Source organism: Sturnira hondurensis, unplaced genomic scaffold (assembly GCF_014824575.4).
Source record: "Sturnira hondurensis isolate 20B ecotype Veracruz unplaced genomic scaffold, ASM1482457v3 Scaffold0021214, whole genome shotgun sequence".
NCBI lineage: Eukaryota > Metazoa > Chordata > Mammalia > Chiroptera > Phyllostomidae > Sturnira > Sturnira hondurensis.
Window position 1 is genome coordinate 3,823,468 of NW_028093845.1, and position 20,143 is coordinate 3,843,610.

The 20,143-nt window shown below is 38.6% G+C and overlaps 1 protein-coding gene across 12 annotated transcripts in view; it reads right to left on the reverse strand.

Moving 5' to 3' along the window:
• Window positions 1-367: 367 nt before the first annotated feature.
• The window catches only part of ZMYND11 (zinc finger MYND-type containing 11), a 157,163-nt gene continuing 137,387 nt past the window's right edge, over window positions 368-20,143 (reverse strand). For 10 of the 12 annotated variants that reach the window (XM_037031940.1, XM_037031948.1, XM_037031947.1 and 7 more), the window contains 5 exons: window positions 18,661-18,868; window positions 18,189-18,257; window positions 17,098-17,370; window positions 16,591-16,776; window positions 368-2,642 (listed from right to left, as the gene is read on the reverse strand). In XM_037031940.1, coding sequence (XP_036887835.1) covers window positions 2,520-2,642; window positions 16,591-16,776; window positions 17,098-17,370; window positions 18,189-18,257; window positions 18,661-18,868 — 859 coding nt within the window. In that variant the 3' untranslated portion in view covers window positions 368-2,519. The remainder of the gene's footprint in view (window positions 2,643-16,590; window positions 16,777-17,097; window positions 17,371-18,188; window positions 18,258-18,660; window positions 18,869-20,143) is intronic. The other 2 variants (XM_037031950.1, XM_037031949.1) reach the window with 1 other exon arrangement.

Genomic DNA, 20,143 nt, shown 5'->3' on the forward strand with positions numbered 1-20,143 from the left:
TGTGTACTGGTAGGAGAAGTGGAGTGACACAGGGAGAGATGAAGAATTTAATTCTAGATGTACTGAAATTGATGATATTGACAAATTTCAAGTGTTTATGGAGTAATTTTCTATCTATATATTCAGCCTTTAAGGGTTAAGAAAACAGGCTGTGTAGTGAAAGAAACCTCAATTTTTTGAAAACTGGTAAAAGTATTTTGAGTCTTTGAAAACTACAAGAAGTGCAACATAAATGTTTTAAGTGAGTAATTTTCCATACTTTTTATATAAAGTCAAACAGTCGCTGATGGATAGCCCACTGTGTATGATCGCCATAGTCTGGTATACCGGAGCGGACCACATCAACAATGGATTAAAGCCAGTTTTCTTTTAAATACATTTATTAACCAATGTTAACACATTAAATGAATCTATATATTGCTAGTCAGAGCAGCTTACAAAATGCCAGAATGCATCATAGAACTGGACAGCCACAATGAATAATTACAATGTGCATAGTGGCTAAGCTCAACATCTTGATATAGCTTTATGATTTGCAGAAAATTTTTAATAATGATTCCTAAAACAATCAATTGTAATTTTACCTAAAACTTTTACAAAACCAGGCCACAATCTCTTTTTTTAAATTTTGTATTTTTTTTTAACACACAGTTTTCACACTGTAGTAACTTGGAAATGTGCAACCGTGTCAACGGAGACGAAAAAGCCAAAGTAACACGAATCTTACGTTCATGCAGCTATCAGTAAATAGTACACACTCTGGAATGGTTTTACACCGAAAGTATTTCCACAATAACTTGCTCTCATAGGGGTGGATCGAAGTTTTAAAACTGGAAAAACGATCAAGGAAAGGTTAAGTGTTCTTGGTTACAATATTTCAAGCAGACCACGACACCGTGGCAACGCTGACTGATCACACAGCAACAGGGAGGGCCCGAGATGCTCAGCTGCTGTGCAGTTCAGGCGTGGTGTTGGGACAGGGCTGCGGACAGGCAGTTCTCACAAGCCTTGGGGCACTGCTGGGCGGCAGCTCGTCGATTAACTTGTGTCACCGCCATCTGCAACAGCACCAGGACTAGGTGGGTGATTATTTCACAGAAGACTTAGTTATATTTTCATCTTTAGAGTGACCCTGACAAACCTAGAGAAAACTTTTAAAAAGGTTTTTCTCCTGATTTTTTCACTTCCGTTGTGTGTAATTGCTTTAATAAATATCAAAGGTCTAAATAAATATTTACAAATTATTTCTCTAACCTTAAAAAATAACTAAATGATAAATGGGAATTTGACTTGGTCTAAGATCAGTCTTTGAAAAAAACATAAATTGTGAGATTTTTCTTTAAAAAAAAGTAATTTTTCTGGCTGTATTTAATATATCTATGTATAAAAAATCATTATTCAACTATCGATCCATTCCTATTGGTAATGCTTCTTCATCCAGACATTCCGCAAAATACAGACTTTTTACAAACCACGGCATCTTTAATACAAGAAAATTAACATGCATTATTCTTCATTCTGTGTACAGTGATGGGGTTCATTAGTAGGCAATGACCCATTACCACAAACATAACGGCTTCTGTGAAACTTAAGTGCTTTCTTTCCTTTTAGCATTAACTTACAATGTATGAGGTGACACCAGATAATAGGCAATCCATATTTGGGGAGGGAAGGGAAGCATTAAATAAATTTGTATGCCTCATCTATAATTTCATGTATGAATTAAGGTAGTTTTTGGCTTATTTTTGTTTATTTTGCTACAAGCACTCATGTTAGGACAAAGATGAAATGTGCAAACTTTAAAATTTAAATATTCATTTTCTCTAAGATCCAGCTCAGTAAAAGATTACCCCCAGTTCCCTGCAATTTTAAACTACAAGATCAAAGCTAATAATTTGTTATAAAAGTTATATATTGAAAAGAAATAATGAAAAACACAATTGGGAAATATTTAAGAAAAAATATGCAGGACTAGCACCTGCTGTGTCAACCCTGTTCCCTAAATTCAATCACATACCCACTGGCATAACCAATAGATAACGCCTCTAAACAGTAAATTAAGCTGAACAAAACCAGCTCAACAAGGTTAAGAAATAAATTTAACATCAAGGTAGTATGTTTTATTTCTGAAACAGTTCTGTAGTTCTTACATTCAGATCTATTTTAAACGTGTATTTGTTAAACTCACTTTATTCACCTGTTTTTTAAAGATCTGTTGTTTAAAGTTTAAAATCTCTGTAAAACCTAAAAATGTTTTAAAATTTGCTGTAAATGCAACAAATTCTCAATTAAATTTTATTTAAAATAATACCCTCCACTGATGTTTCTTTTACACCCAAAAAACTCCAGAGGGACATTAACAAAAGATTTAAACTACTGTGCAAAATCTCTTCACGAAAAGTGTTTAAAGGCTGGTGCAAAATGGGAAGCAAATTCTAAACAATTTTGGCTTCTTGGAAACAAAAACCGTTGTGTCTGAGAAGAGCAAGCATCGGTGACTCTCCTGCAAGAACCCGCCTTCATCTTTTCCGACGACAGGTGCGCTTGTGCTCGGCGTGCCAGTGCTCCTGCTGGCACTTAATGGAGCAGTAGGACGTGTTCCAGCAGCAGTGGTACATGGCCTCCTCCTCACAGTTGTAGCACTGCAGAAGGAAATCATGAGCATGTTTACACGTGAGACTGAATGCACAGGAAACTGGTTAAAATGTGGACTTTCAAAGTTGTCATTTTAAAGATCTTTCTCGCTCAGTCTTAAACTAACATCACCACCAAGAACATTAGAATATGTTTTATGTGCTCAGTAGAATGGCAGGGAACAATGGCACGACTGAGGCTGCAGTATATAGTCAGGTATCAGCAAATTGAAGCTTACCAGGCATAACGACTTGTTTCATTTCTACTGGGTCATTCCCATCATCACACAAACATGAACAATTTCTATTTCCCTACAAAGGTCTTGAGAGGAAACTGGAAAGATGGCAAAACAGCAATCTGTCTCCACACCTGGACAACAACTACACTGGTGGAATCTGTCTGAAGTAACTATTTTGGAACTCCGGAGTCTACTAGAGGACTGCAACTTCCAGGGGAAAACTTGGACAGTAAGTTGCGGTTAATTTTGGTCCATTTCAGCAGGGGAGCGGCTACCCACCACCAAGCAGGCAGCTGTGCACATGGTCCAGGAGCAGCCCGTGGAAGCCACAGTGGGCACACGGGACCCTGCCCCCCAAAGTATCAGAACTGTGCTGGCTGCTACTTCTAATCACAGAGATACACACAGATGGGGGTTGGCCAATATATATATGTCTCTCATTGTTACAAACCCCTTCCGCTCCGGATGAAGTGACCTCAGCGAAAGTTAAAAGGCCAGTGCCCTTTATTTTCCCCTTTTGGGAGCCAGAAATTAAAGATTAGGACATTCAAATCCAACTGCATATACAGGGACTATTAGTGAATGTGCATGCCGTGGCTTGGAAAAGGCCTAGGATACACATACACTTTAGGCTGCTTGTTCACACAGCCAACAACAAACCCTGAAGAAAGAGAAAGACAGTTCCAGAGTTACCCTTATATTAGATTCAAAAGTCTAGTGTTCAATTTAAAAAAATCACAAGGCTTACAAACTGAAAAATCAACAGAAACTCTCCCTAAAAAGGTCCCAATGAAAGACATATTAGACAAAAACTTTAAAACAACTATTAATGGAAGATGTGGGAAAAGCCATCAAAAATGGGAAAAAACCATAAAGAAAATCTGGAACTGAAAAGTCCATTTACTGAAGTGAAAACTTCACTAGAGAGATTCAAAAGCAGATTTGAGCAAGCACAAGACAGGACAATGGAATTAGCAAGTATGGGAAAGAAAAAGACTGAAGGAAAGTCAATAAAGCCTATGAGACTTTGGGGCACAACACTAAGATACACATTTTTGGGTTCCTTAGAGAGAAAGGGGCATGGAGAATATTTGAAGGAATAATGCCAGTTGACTTCCAGTCAAGATGGCAGTGTAGACAGACATGGCTTGCCTCTTTACACAGCTATATCAACATTTTAACTCAAATATAGAATGATCACTGAGAACCATCAGATATCAAGTTCAACAGAAGTCTCACAACTACAGAATTAAGGAAACCACATCCATCCAGACTGCTAGCAAGGGTGGAGATGCAGAATGGGCCATTCCCACAGCCACATATGGTAGATAAAAATTGGAGAGGGATATCTCAGGAGCAGAGAGTCCCAGCCCCACACCAGGCCCTCCCAGGCCAGGATTCCCATGCCAGAAAGATAAGGCCCCACAACTTCTGGCTGTAAAAACCAGCAGAAATGAGTCAAGGGAAGAAACTTCTGGAGTCCCAGTTGTTCCTAAAAAACTCACACACAGACGTACTCCCCCTGAGCTCCAGCACCAGGGGAGAGGCTTCAAAGGCACCAGTGACATACGGGGGGAGGGGGGGGGACTTAAAGAGTCTGGCATCAAGGCAAGAGCTGGGGGACAGCTCTCAGAGAGAAAGCTAGGCAGAGGCCACTGTCCCTTTCTGAGCCCTCACCCCACAGAGCCACCAGGCAGGGCGCTATCTGAGACACCGCATCAACCTGGCTAACACTGTTTGCCCTGTCCTAGAGATCCCAAGACCCTGTCTCACCCAACTTACAGGCCACCAAGCTGTTAACCATGAGTTTTCCACATGAATGTCTGGTCTTGGCTCATGCTTCACAACTTCCTATATCCTATCAACCAAGCCACAGCTGGCTTCAGTGAGCCCCCCAGCATCTGTTTCTCTTGCTAAGTGACCCTAGGCCCCGCACTAGCAGCAGCCTGCCTAGATTCACAGCTTGGCTTCGTCTGGGAATCTCCACACCCGGCACAAGTAGCAGCCACCTCAGATTACTTTATAAGTTAGACAGGGACTGACCTTGGCCTGCACCATCCGGGAAACCCCAAGGCCAGCACACCCAGTGGGCAGCTACAGACCACATAAGTAAGCAATCAAAAACAAAACTGGGAAATTCACAAAATTTTAAAAATTAAACACATACTTCTGAATAATCAAAGAAGAAATCACAAGGGAAATTAGAAAACACAACATGCCAGAATGTAAGAGACACAGCAATGCAGTGCTCAGAAGGGACTTTTAGTTACAAATACCTACCCCTCAAGAAAAAGAAAGATCTCAAATCAGTAACTAAAATTTCATCTTCGTTAAGATGAAACTCAAAGCCAGCAGAAGGAAGGAAATAACAATAAAGATTAGAACAGAAATGGAATAGAAATACAGAGAAAAAACTAATGAAATAAAGTTGGTTGTTCAAAAAGGTCAACAAAACTGACAAACCTGTAGCTAGATGGACTATGAAAAAGAACTTAAAATAATAAAATCAGAAATAAAAGTGAAGACCTTACTACTGATTGCATATAAATAAAAAAGGATTATAATAGTGCTTTATTAACAATTACAACAAATTGGATAAGCTAGATAAAATGGACAAATTCCTAGAAACAAAACCCACCAAGACTAAATCACAAAAAAGCAGAAAATCTGAGAAAACCAGTAACTAGTAAGGAAATTTAATTATTAACAAAAAATCTCCCAATTAAAAAGAGCTCTGCACCTCATGTCTTCTCTAGTAAATTCTAACAAATTCTTAAAGAGTAACTAATACCAATTTTTGTCAAACTTTCCCAAAAATTAAATAGGAGGGGAAACTCATCAAAGACAAACAAAAAAATACCCCTACAGATCAGGCCTGATCAACACTGGGATAAATTCCTCAACAAAAGCAAGCAAATGAATTTTAGCAGTACTCTGAAAAGATACACCATGACAATGGGTTACACAATCCTGTAATACACAGATGGTTCGAATGAAAATTAAATGTGATGAAGGAAAAAACCAGCACATGATCGTCCAATTAACGGTCAAAGGAATAGCATCTGACAAATTCAATACCTTTCATGCTAAAGACATGAAACAAAACAGGAACAGAAGGAAACTACCTCCACATAATAAAAGCCACATGAAAAACCCACTGTGAACATCAAACTAAATGGTGAAAGACAAACTTTTCCCTCCAAATCGGGAACATGACAAGGATGCCCACTTTTCACTTCCATTCAACAGAGTAATAAATGTTTTAGCCAGAGCAATTTGGCAAACAAGTAAAAGCCCTCCAAAAATTGAAAAGGAAAAAGTAAAATTATCTCCCTTTGCATGTGGTATGATCTAGGATGTAGAAAATCTTCAAGATTCCAGAACAAAGCTGTTGGATCTAATTAATGAATTCAACAAAGTAGCAGGATACAAAGTCAATTCACTAAAATTACTTTCATTTCTCCATACAACCAATGAACAATCTCATAAATTATGAAAACAATTCTATTTGAAATAGCTCAAAGAATAAAATACTTACAAATTAACCAAGGAGGTGAAAGACTTGTACAATAAAAACTAAAAAATATTGCTGAAAGAAGACATAAATAAATGGAAATATATCCTGTGTTCACAGGTTTAAAAGAGTTCAAATTGTTAAGATGTCAATACTAACAAAGAGATCTATACATTCAGTGCCGATTCCAAACAGAAAAGCCCATCCTAATATTCCACATGGAATCTCAAGGGACCTTAAATAGTCAAACAACCATAGAAAAAGAAGAGCAAATGTGGGGGACTCCCACTTCCTGATTTCAATAGTTATTACAAAGTTACACCACCAAAATTGTGTGGCACTGGCACAAAGATAAAACACAGACCAGTGGAACAGAATACAGCGCCCAGAAATAGACACATTTTTGGTTAAATGATTTTTGCCTTTCACACCCCCCCTACTGGGGACCTGGCCAACAACACAGGCACTTGCCCTGACTGGGAATTGAACCTGTGACTCTTTGGTTCACAGCCCGTGCTTAATCCACTGAGCTACACAGCCATGGCTGGTTAAATGATTTTTAATGAGGGTGCCATGACCATTTAATGGGGATCAGTCTTTTAACAAATGGTGCTGGAAAGAAACAATCCTTATTTAACACCATGTAAAAAATTAACAGTTAATCCCAAGAGGGCAGTGTAGTCAGACATGGCTCACCTCTTCACATAACCACATCAAAAATTACAACTAAAATACAAAACAACCATCACTCAGAACTGTTAGAAATCAAGTTGAATGGAGGAAGTCTGACAATGTAGAGAACCCGTGTCCATCCAGACTGGTAGGAGGGGCACAGACATAGAAGGGGTGGTCCCACACTCACCTGTGGGGGATAAAGATTCAGGAGGGAATCTCAGGAGCAAGGAGTCCCAGCCCCATGCCAGGCCCCCCAGCCCAGGGTTCCAGTGCCAGAAAGCTAAGTCCCCACAACTTCTAGCAGCAAAAACCAGCAGGGATTAAGTCAAGGGAAGAAACTGCTGCAACCCTAAGAAGTTCCTCTTAACCCAAAAAGAGACTCACCTACTCACTCCCTCCCTCTGAGCTCCAGTACCAGGGTGGCAGCTTGAAAGGCACCAGTGGTACACAAAACTGAAGAGTCATCATCCATCAATGCAAGCTGATGCAATTGTCCCTTTTCTAAATGCTCCTCACACCAGCAAGCTGGTGCCATATCTGGGACTCCATCAATCTGGCTAACACTGTTAGACAAGCCTTGGAGATCCTTAGAGACTGTCTCCCACCCAATCCTGGGCCAACCCAAGCTGCTTTCCCATGTGAACGACTGATCTCGGCTCATGCTTCACAAATTCCTAAATCCTATCAAACAAGCAACAGCTGGCTTCAGTTAGGACTCAGGCCCACAACAAATAGGTATTACAGATGAGCCATGGGGATGTAAAGGAAATGGAGTAGCCAAAGAACTTATTAGCGTGACCCGTGGAACTGAACAATGGTGGGGGGATTGGTTGAGTGGGTAGGGGTGCTAGGTGGAGGGGAGCAAAGGGGGAAACATCAGGACAACTGTAATAGCATAGTCAAAAAAATGGATCAAGGATATAAATGTCAGACCTAAGTAAGACAATAAAACGCTCAGAAGAAAACATCAAATAGTAGCTTCACAACACCAGGTTTGTCGAAGATTTCTTGGATATGACACCAATGGTACAGGTAACAAAAGAGAAAATAGACAATCATATTTTATGAAAATGATCCACAGAATGGGAAAAATATTTGCAATCATTTATCTGATAAGGTTAATATTCAGAATATTTAAAGAGCTCCTAACACTCAACAACAGCAAAACCTGAGTTCAAACATGGCCAAAGGACTTGAATAGACACTGATCAAAAAAGATACAAGAATGTCAATAAGCACATGAAAAGATCCTCAACTGATCATGCACCTTCTACCCATTTGGATGTAAAATGAAAGTACTAGCAATGTAAAATGCTGCAGCTCCTGTGGAAACGCCATTGAGGTTTAAAAAAAATAAAGATAAGCATTACTGTATGACCCAACAATCCCACCCAACAGAATTAAAACCAGGGTCTCAAAGAGAGATCTGTACACCCATGTTTATAGCAGCACTGTTCACCAACAGTGAGCGGCATGTGAATGAAAAAGCAAAATGTGGTATATACATACAAATAAAGCAATTTTTAGCCTTAAAAAGGAAAATTCTGCAATATGCCACAACATGGATGAACCTTAAGAACATTACACTATGTGCAAAAGGACAAAATACTGTATGATTATACTTTTTAGAGGTAGCTACAGTAGTCAGAATCATAGTGACAGAAAGTGATTGGTAGTTGCCAGGAGATTGAAGGAGGGAAAAGGAGGATTGTTTAACCAGTTGAGAACTTCAGTTTTACAAGGTGAGACTTACAGATACAAATGGTGGTGATGGTTGCACAACAATGCAAGTTAGTTTAATATCCCTGAACTGATTACTTAATGATTAAAATGGTACCTTTTGTGTATTTTACCATAAGCCCATTTTTCTGCTCCCCTTTACAAATTCCTTGAAAGAATACACAAACTTGCTATTCTAAGGAGCTCCTCATATATTCTGATTTGGCCTTTCTTAAAATTACTTCAGTCTTTCAACTGTACTTCACCACTGAACATGCTATTATCAAGGGCACTTATGACCCCAAACCAGTGGTCAATTCTCAGTCCTTACCTTATTGGGCAATGTTGGGGTATGTTTTGATTATCACAACTTTGGGGGAAAGAGGGGAAGAAGTGCTACTACTAGCATCCAATGGGTAAAAAGCCTGGGATGCTGTTAAACATCCTACAATTTTCAGGATAGCCCTGTCTCCCATGAATTTTTGGTCCAAATGTTAATAGTACTGAGGTTGCAAAAGAGGTCTAGACAAAGAGGAAGGGTGTATATAATTTAGACTGCTTGGACCTGAGAAAAGAAAATGATGAGAGTAAAAACTAAGATTTCTAGCTAAGTTGGTAAAAGAATAGTGATATCATTAACAGATACCCATAGTGAAGATGAATGGGTAATGACAAGGAAGATGAGATTGAGTTTTGGAAATACTTGAAAATGCATCCATATAAATATGTGAGTTCTAGAGAGAGACAGCTAGAAAGACAGGTCCATACAGATTGATATAGATAGATGGCAGATATATACATATGGACTTGACAGTTGATATTAAGTCCGAAGGACAGGACCCAAAGAGAAAAGCCTACATTTGGTACCTAAAATTGTACCCTCTGATCTTCTTCATTGCATATTCTATGCTCTCTTATAATTGATCTTTTGAGAATTCTTGTGATCTAATTACGTCAGCACTGCAACTTCAGTATAGTTACTGTTAGAAAAAAGCGGACAGCCTGTTTTAATTTTTGGAAACAGTTGTAATGAGTCTTATCTGTGTTTGAATATTGGGCCTCTGTTAATTAGTCATGTGAGTTTGGAACAAATTTATTTAACTTTTATATCTTACTCGTTTTTAAAAAACATTTTATTTATTTATTTATCTTTAGAGGGGAAGGAGAGAGGGAGAGAAACATTAATGTATGGTTGCCTTTTGTGCATCCCCTGCTGGTAGTTAGCCTGCAAGGAACCGGCCTGCAACCCAGGCATGTGCCCTGACTGGGAATCGAACCGCGAACGTCTGGTTTGCAGGCCCGCACTCAATCCACTGAGCTACACCAGCTAGGGCCTATATCTTACTCATTTTTAAATAATTTAAGCAGCACCTTCCTTTCTCCTAAATATCTATTCCTATTACCTTACTTTTGCATTCGCTCACATTTTATAGCTCTTTTTGTGGATATATTTAAAAGATATATCTTTCTAACCATGTTTCTCTTTTGTATCTCATTTTAAACATACATTTTTGGGTATGTGACATACCTACATACTTTCTGTCCTGCATTATAATACAAGAGTAATTCTAAGTATTTTACCAGTCTACTTGAAATGATATGATAAGCAGAAGAAGCTTAGAAGGCTGAGTTCCAGCTCTACCAACCAGATGTTTAGTCTCTTCCAGCTCGTAAGCCTCAAATTCCTCACCTAAAAAAATGGGTGTAAATCGAAGTAGTATGGTATTGGCATAAAAACAAACATACAGACCAATGAAACAGAATAGAGAGCCCAGAAATAACATGGGGAAAGGGGAGTCTCTTTGATAAAGTGTTAGAAAAACTGGGCAGCCATATGCAAAAAATTAAACTGAACCACTATCTTACACCATATAAAACAACTCAAAATAGATTAAAAACTTGAATATAAGATTGAAATGGTAAAATTCCTAGAGGAAAATGAGTAAGCTCCTAGTCATTGATGTTGATGATTTTTTTAAATTTTGCATCCAAGCAAAGTAAACAAAAGCATCAACAAAATGAAAAGGTAACCTGTGGAATAAAAATATTTACAAATTATATCTATCTGATAAGGGTTTAATATCCAAAATGTATAAAGAAATCATATATCTAAATAGACAAAAACCTAGTAACTCAATTTAAAAATGGGGAAAAGACTTGAATAAACATTTCCTCAAAGAAGACATACTGATGGCCAACAGGTACATGAAAATGTGTTCCCCATCCCTAATCAAAGCCACAACGAGATTACCACCACACACAGGTTAGAATGGCTATTATCAAAAAGTTATGGGGAAAAAAAGTTATGGGAGCCTAGTGTGTGGGATGGAGCCTAGGTCAACACAGTTCACCTCCTTGCACACCACAGCAAAAATCACAACTAAACTACAAAAACAACTATCACCCCTAAAATCAAGCTGTATGGAAGTCTGACAACAAAGGAATTAAAGAAGTCATGTTCATCCAGACAGGTAGGAGGGGTGGAGCTGCACAGAAATGTAGAACAGGCAGTCCCACACCCACATGAGATGGATAAAAATCAGGAGGTACAGGATCCCTCAGGAGCAAGGGATCCCAGCCCCACACCAGACCACCCAGCCCAGGGTTCCAATGCCAGGAAGATAAGTCCCCATAACTTCTGGCTGTAAAAACCAGTGAGGGTTGGGGTGGCATTAGAAAATGTGGGATTCTCAGGTGTCTCTTCTTAAAGGGCCCACAACGGAGTAAGGACTTAAGCAGATTCACTCCTTTTGAGCTCCAGCACCAGGGAGGCAGTTGGAAAAGTACCAGTGGCAAAGGGAGAGAAACTGAACTGTCTGGCATCAGGGCAAGTGCTGGGGGACAGCTTCCTCCTGGACAAAACTCCAGAGGCCAGGCAGTGGCACTGCCCCCTTTCTAAGCCCTTCCCTACCATACTGGAGACTCCATTCACCTGGTCCACATGGGTTGCCCCACTCTGACAATTACCTAAGGCTTCGCCCCATCCAACTTATTAGTGAGCTTTTCTACAATAGGCCACACTACTAAGATGGAATTGAAGCAGCTCCACCAAATACATAGAAACAAACACAGGGAGGCTGCCAAAATGAGGAGACAAAGAAATAAGGCCCAAATGAAAGAAAAGAACAAGACTTAAGGAAAAAAAACTAAACAAAATGGAGAAAAGCAATCTATCAAATACAGAGTTCAAAACACTGGTTATAAGGATGCTCAATGAACTCATTGGTACTTTAACAGCATAAAAAATACCCAGGCAGAAATGAAGGGTACGCTAAATGAAATAAAAATCTATAGGGAATCAACAATGGAGTGGATGAAGCCAAGAATTAAGACAATGATTTGGAATATAAGAAAGAAAAAAAAAAATTCAATCAGAACTGCAAGGAAAAAAAACAAAAAAACAAAAAACAAGGCTAGCCTGGCTAAGGAGGACAACTTGAAATGTACCAACATTTGAATCACAGGGGTACCAGAAGGAGAAGTGAAAGAGCAAGAAATTAAAAACTTTTATGAAAAAAATAAGAAAACTAATTGGGTGAGGGAAATAGACATACAAATCCAGGAAGCACAGAGTGTCAAAACAAGTTGGACAAAAAGAGTACCACACCAACGCACATCATAGTTAAAATGCCAAAGGTTAAAAATAAAGAGACTCTTAAAAGCAGCAAGTGAAAAGCCTACAGGGGAGTTCCCATAAGACTATCAGTTGATTTCTCAAGAGAAACTTTGCAGGGTAGAAGGGACTCACAAGAAGTATTTGAAGTGATGAAAAGCAAGGACCTACAACCTAGATTACTCTGTCTTGCAAAACTATCAGTTAGAATCAAATGACAGATAAACTGCTTCCCAGAAAACATAAAGCTAAAGGAGTTCATCATCACCAAGCCCTTATTATATGAAATGTTAACAGAATTTATCAAAGAAAGAACAAGATCAAAACTATGAACATTAAAATGGCAATAAATTCACAACTATCAACAACTGAATCTAAAAGTAAACAAGCAGAACAGAAACAGAATCATAGATATGGAGACCACTTGGAGTGTTATCATTTGTGGAAGGAGGTAAATAGGGGAAAACGTTCAGGGATTAAAAAGTACAAATTGGTAGGTACAAAACAGGGGGATGTTAAGAACAGTGTAGGAAATGGAGAAGCCAAAGAATTTATATGCATGACACATGAACATGAACTAAGGGGGAGGGGGACTGCTAAAAGGAGTGAAGGGGTAACCAAGTAGAGGGGAGAAATTGGGACAAGTGTCATATCTTAATAAAATATATTTAAAAAATGAAATGACAAGTGTTGGTGGGAATGTAAATTGGTACAGTCACTATGGAAAATAACATGGAGGCTGCCCCAGAATTAAAAACAAATACCATACGATACAGCAATCCCACTTTTGGTATTTATCCAAAGGAAATGAAAACAGGATATTGAAAAGATACATGTATCCCGTGTTCACTGCACCATATTCACTATAGACAGGATAGGGACTCAACCTAAGAGTCTACCAATTGATGAATGAATAAAGTGGATGCAATACACACACACAGAAGACTATTATTCAGCCACAAGAAAGAAGGAGACCCTGCCATTTGTGACAACATAAATAGCCCTTAAGGGCATTATGCTAAGTAAAATAAGTCAGACAGAGAAAGATACATACTACATGTTATCACTTCTATGTGGAATCAAATAAATAGGTATAATAGTACCAACTCTATTTCACAAATGGTGTTATAAAAAGCAGTATTACAGTACTTATTATAGCCTCCTCTTCCCATTTTCTTGATTGTTCAATAAACTTCTTCGAAGTCTAATGTTCACTTTCTGGCTTTCTCTTGTCTTTGCAAGAAGGTAGAATCACAGACATGGTGTTGGGATACTGTGCTTATTTTATCTTGAGCACAACTTAATTTCCATGTAATGGTATTTTTCATTTTTCATGTTTTTCCTACCAACTTATTTTCATAGATTCTTCTAAATTATATGCTAAATTTCCCTTTTCCTTCTTGACCAAAGTTTATAACAATTTTTGTTTACCTCCCTAATGAAACATTTACTTTGCATGTACTTAAAGATTTTATTTTTATTTTCTCAAAATAGTTCACTTTTTACTGTATTTATTCCTCCTGTTTCCTCCTCCACCTCCCATAACAACTCTTCCTCAAACACAGTCTGGGTCAAATGAAGAACCACTAGACTCTGTACAGTAACTCATTAAAATTAAAACCAAGCTATGAGCTTTGGGGAGCAAAACTTCTGTTCCCTGCAGATTATCTGAGATCTGTGGAGAATGTATTTGCTCAGAAGCTTGTAATCTAAATGGGAGATAAAAATCACAAATAGGAACTTCCGCCAAGATGGAGGCATAGGTGGAAACACTGTGCCTTCTCCCACAACCAAGTTTGAATACAACAAAGGTTTAGAGAACAAAGATGGAACCAAAGAACAGAAAACTGAACTATACGGAAGTCGACAACAATGAACCGTTCAACCAGACTGGTAAGAGGGGCGGAGCCAGCAGAGGAGCAGGGACAGGCAAGAAAGATCCCCCGACCCCAGGCGCCCAGGCAGCCCGACATCGGGCTGACCCAGTAAGGGCTCGGGGCGGTGGGCTGGCTGCGGTTGCACATTCGTGTGCAGTGGGATGGATCGCGCAGCCCGGGGTGGTGGTGGGAGTCAGCTGAGGGGGCCCACCCCCACATACAGCATCACAACCCAGTGACTGAGTTGCCCCACCCTGGTGAACACCTAGGGCTCTGCTCCTCATACATAACAGGCACGAACATGGCTCAGGAGGAACTCAAAGCCCCAGAGCCAATAACTCTAAGCAAAAAAGAAATAGCGAACCTCTCAGATGCACAATTCAAGACACTGGTGATCAGGATGCTCACAGAACTGGTTGATTTTAGCCACAAATTAGAGGAACATATGAAGGCTAAACTAATTGAAATGAAGGGAAATGCACAGGAAACCAATAGTGATGGAAAGGAAAGTGGGACTCAAATCAAGGGGGTGGACCAGAAGGAAGGAAGAAATGACCAAACAGGAAAAAGTGAAGTTACAAGAATTCAAAAAAATGAGGAGAGGCTTAGGAACCTCCAGGACATCTTTAAACATTCCAACATCCGAATTATAGGGGTACCAGAAGGGGAAAAGAAACAGCCACGAGTGGAACACTTATTTGAACAAATAATAAAGAACTTCCCCAATCTGGCAAAGGAAATAGACTTCCAGGATATCCAGGAAGCTCAGAGAGTCCCAAAGAAGGTGGACCCAAGAAGGAACACACCAAGTGTTACTAATCATAATTACATTAGCCAAGATGAAAATGAAGGAGAGAATCCTAGAAGCAGCAAGAGATAAGGAGACAGTCACCTACAAAGGAGTTCCCGTTAAGACTGTCAACAGATTTCTCAAAAGAGACCTTACAGGCAAGAAGGGGCTGGAAAGAAGTATTCCAAGTCATGAAAGGCAAGGACCTACATCCAAGATTGCTCTATCCAGCAAAGCTCTCATTTAGAATGGAAGGGCAGATAAAGTGCTTCTCAGATAAGGTCAAATTAACAGAGTTCATCACCACCAAGCCCTTATTATATGAAATGTTAAAGGGACTTATATAAGAAAAAGAAGATAAAAAATATGAACAGTGAAAGGACAGCAAACTCATAGTTACTAACAACCACACCTAAAAAAAAAGCAAACCAAGAGGGCAGCTAGATCAGGAGTGGATCCACAGAAATGAAGAACACATGGAGGGTTGGCAACAGGGGAGTGGGAGGAGGAGAAGGGGGGAGAAGATACAGAAAATGAGTAGCATAGATGGTAGGTAAAAAATAAATAGGGGGGAGGGTAAGAATAGTATGGGAAATACAGAATCTAAAGAACTTGAGACACATGGTCATAAACTAAAGGGGGGGAATGGGGGACAGGGTGTGCAGGGTGGAGGGGAATGAAGGGGGGAATAGAACAACTGTAATGATATAATCAATAAAATATATTTAAAAAAATAAAAATCACAAATAGGACACAAAGGAAAATGAACTATTTCTCAGATTCTGACTGAAGTTAGAAACCAGTGAGATGTTACTATTATAAAGTAAAAACAACTTCTTTAAAAGAATCTAACATATAAATGTTAAGTGCAGTAAATTCTGAAAATCCTTCTTTTGTTACTGTGAATATACATTTATAATTTCACAATTTAAATATTAGTTATAAGGAGCTACCAGGCAAAAATCAAAGCCAGAAAATTTATCTAAACAAAATACTTGCATACACAGAGAAGTTATATAAATTAATTATACTATATATGTTATTTACTAAAGTATCATAATTTCAATTTAACAAAATATTCCTAAGCAATACTCAGTACTGTGGAATCTGGAGTTGAGAAATTAATGGGATTTTTTTAAATCCTCACCTGAGGACGTGTTTCCATTGATTTTAGAGACAGAAGAAGGGAGAAAGAAAACCAATGATGAGAGAGACAAACATTGCCTGGCCGCCTCTTGTACATGCCCCAACCAAGATCAAACATACAGCCTAGCTTTGTGCCTTGACTGGGAATCAAACTGGCAACCTTTTGGTACATAGTACAACACTCCAACCAACTGAACCATGCAGTCAAGACAAGAAATTATAAGATTTCAAATGAAATTTTTTAAATTAATTAAAGCTGACAATTTCACATTTGATCTCATTCATGAATATTTGAATATGCCACATGTATCTTTCTGATTTGATTTTCATCGTATCTGTGGTACATTTTTTAATAATCGGATACTGAAATGTATTGGTATTTACCCACTGCTTCTTCTTGGTCTGAGAAATCAGCTGTTTGTGCTGTGTTGCTAGCTTCTTGATTTCCTCTACGAACTCTTCTTTACACTTTTCCTTTACTTGTTTACATTTTCTGTCCATCTCACCCTGCATGTTGGCGACAGCTTTATTTACAGCTTGTCTTTTTTCTTCTTCCATTTCAGAACGCAGCTGAAATGAAAAACAAGTTAACACATGTTATTTCAACTCAAAATTAAAGACCTTAATACATGGTTTCTACTTAAACAATATACCTTTTCCCTTTATTTCACTGAGAGCTGTGAATATTTAGGCGAGAAAAGTACTATTGTTGATGAACATATTATGAAAGGGATTTTATTATACTTCCAGTTTGAGTGTACTTTCAGTTTTAAAAAGTAGCTACAAGGTTGACACAAGAGTGAAAAAAGCTAAATTAAACTGTTACACAAAACGAATCACTCACCATGCCCTGGGGGTAAGAGGGCAAGGTGTGCTAGTTGGGTTCCTTACCTTTTCTAGAGCTTCTCGGACAACTCTTTCAGTTTCTCGCTTGTGATCAGACTTCATTCGGTCTTTAAAGTCATTGAAAATTTTGGTGTATTTGTCGTGGCACATGCTTTGACACACTCCATCACTGGTGGTCTGGGTGCTTCGATGCAGCATTCTTGGTGAAGAGGCACTTAACTTCTTGGTCTGCGTTGACACTGAAACTTTTTCAATTGGCTGAGGCATTGTGGGGATTTCCTGGCTGGAACTGACTGCTTCAGTTTCAGGCTCTGGTTCCTAAAGGGTAATGAAAGTGCTTCAATGTAAAACAAAACCATTAACTCACTAGGTTCAAGAATAAGCTCTAGCAATATAACAGTGATATACATAAATGGCCATATTAAAAGACTATTTTAAAAAATCCATGTAATTAAATGGTAAATTCTATTAGGTCTATTTTACCACAATTAAAACTAAACAAAAATAAAGAAAACACATGCAATTAATAGCTACAAAAATTCCAGACAGTAACTTCATCTATAATTTCATTATGTATTAAATACCATAGCTTTTGCATTTAAAAGACTAAACAAATTATCATACAAAATCATTATCAATTTATAGTCATTTTTTTGAACCAGATCCATCAACAAATTCCCTAAAATTCTAAACCATTTTTCATTGAACATGTGTCTAGATTACACCCCTGTTTACACCTAGTTTTAAAACATGCATAAATTATACACTTTTAAGAGGCTTAACCATTGTTTTTTCCAGTTTTAACATGATGGTCTAGTTGATGTACTAGATAAACACTTTGTGTTTAATAAAGCTATGAGAACGTATCAGAGTTCCAGGAAATGCCACAAAGTGCCCTCTCATTTGGCCAGACTTGGTCAGTGGATGCTTAATTGAGGCAGAGACTCTTGGCACAAATGCATTGTTATTCCAGTAATAGCACGTAATGACAAGAAAGACCAGAAGACTAGATTCAAACTTGGTTGGTATTATTTGACTGATGGCAATGCATTTCACGAGTACGCATCACAAATAATTGACTTTGAAAGTATTTCCTGTGTCAATGCCACCTGGAAACTGCAAGGTGCACAACTTACTTCTTTTTTGGGTTCCACACTTTGATTACGTCGCCCTTTCTTTGCTCTTGGTTCTTGAGTGACCTTTAGCTGTGGGGATCATAAAAGAAAGAACATATTATTCCAGACACTATGTAACACTTCTCTGCTGAAAATACTAGCCATGGACCCACTGGTAAGTAGTAATTTGTTCTGTTTCACAAAGCTGCCGCTTACTTATTACTGCTCTGACGTGCAAGGCTCAAAGGAGCTAATGCACCTTCAGAAGGTGAGCAGTGCACTTAACTCTCTTCAGACTGGCAGGGTCAGGTCAGGGTTGCGGGTGGCTTAGCTGTGTGAATTGAGTTTGGTTTCTTTTGCAGAGCACTTTACAAATGTTTACATTAAAGAAAGGAAAAATGTCAGAATATGCTCGACAGTGAGGAGTGGGCACTAACAATATTCACATTTACAGTAACAACTGATGGGTTATTTCTGTGGGGACACCACACACCTGCTCATTGCTGGTGGAGGAGATACTGGACTCAGCCTCCTCCTCTCCACGGTCTTCATTCTTAGACTTCCAAAATCTTCCTTCACGAAGGAAACGCTGATGCAGTTCCAGCTCATCACAAGCCTTTTTCCAGCCCATACTGCGCTTAACATGCAGCCGATGGACGTTGACTGTGATGTCCTGTATGTTTTCTGAAGGAATCCAAGCCCTAGCAACATTTAAAGGTACAGTTAGAATTACCAAATGGTGGTGGACTCTAACCATTGTAAAGTATAATTTGTGAATATTAATTTACTGAGGCTGTTAGTTGTGGCTTGAATTAAAACTCTTATAATGATTCAAATATCTCAGAACTGTTTACTGTTTTCCTTAACCAGCTTAAGCTTGTCATGATATATATATATTTTTTATACATGAGTCCTTTTTAAAATGTTACTTCTTCTTGATCCAAATACTGTAAGAAGTTATTTCAAAATCTAGTTTTTTGCAGATGAGAAAATTTTCAGGAGATGCATACATTAATATGAGGGCTTTCAAAAACTTGAATCTGTTTAGTTATAGTTATATCACACTCCTATTCATTAGATGAACCATGATTAATAGAAGTGTTTGTATCATTTAGCAACCAAGTAGACAGCTATGAATACAACTTCAAGCGCCTCTGAATTATGTGTAATATTTATCTAAAACTACAGAATAAAAACTGTATTTGACTTTATTGGGGAAAATGCTGAAAATTCAAGAAAATTTTTCTATGCACTAATCGTTAAATTGGACTTAAATCCGTACCATCTAGAATGCTGCTTACTGTGTGCTGGGGGAAGGCACCATCATAAAGCATACAGAAGGGAATGAGACCTGTCTGATCTTGAGTGTTAACTGTCTCTTTGACAGATGAAGGCGATGTTGTCCAGGTGGAGTTAAACTGGGCTGGAGCCCAGTGAGGGCACTCACTGTGCCTAATTACTAGGATGGCACTTTTACATACACATCTTGACTCTGCCTTTAAGGACTTTACACTTTGTCAGATGAGAATGAAATGCATCAGGCAGTCAAGGTGATGCTAGGGTGGTCTAGAGAGGAAGAGAATTTCATTTGGTTGTAAGTAGTCACTGGGTTTCACTTGGGCTTGATCTTCAAAGATACGTAAGATTTAGACAGGTGACCGATAGAGGGGAGAAATTTGAGGCAGAGGGAATGTCACAAATGAGAAGAAAACCCCAAAGGTGTGTGAGCAACAGTGGGAAGACATTTTCTAGAGCATAGGGGATGGGATATAGCACTATGAATACACAAGGATTTATTCTTTTCAGCCTTATGTTTCAAATGTATAAGGTGTCACAGTTTTCATTCCTGGCCTGTACTTATGGAGTTCTAGAAACATGAGGCCTATGGCTGTTCTGAAGGAATCTCAGAGAATCATGGCACATAGGCCTATGTCATAAATAGCAGCTTCTACAGGCACGTTAGAAGGCAATTGCTT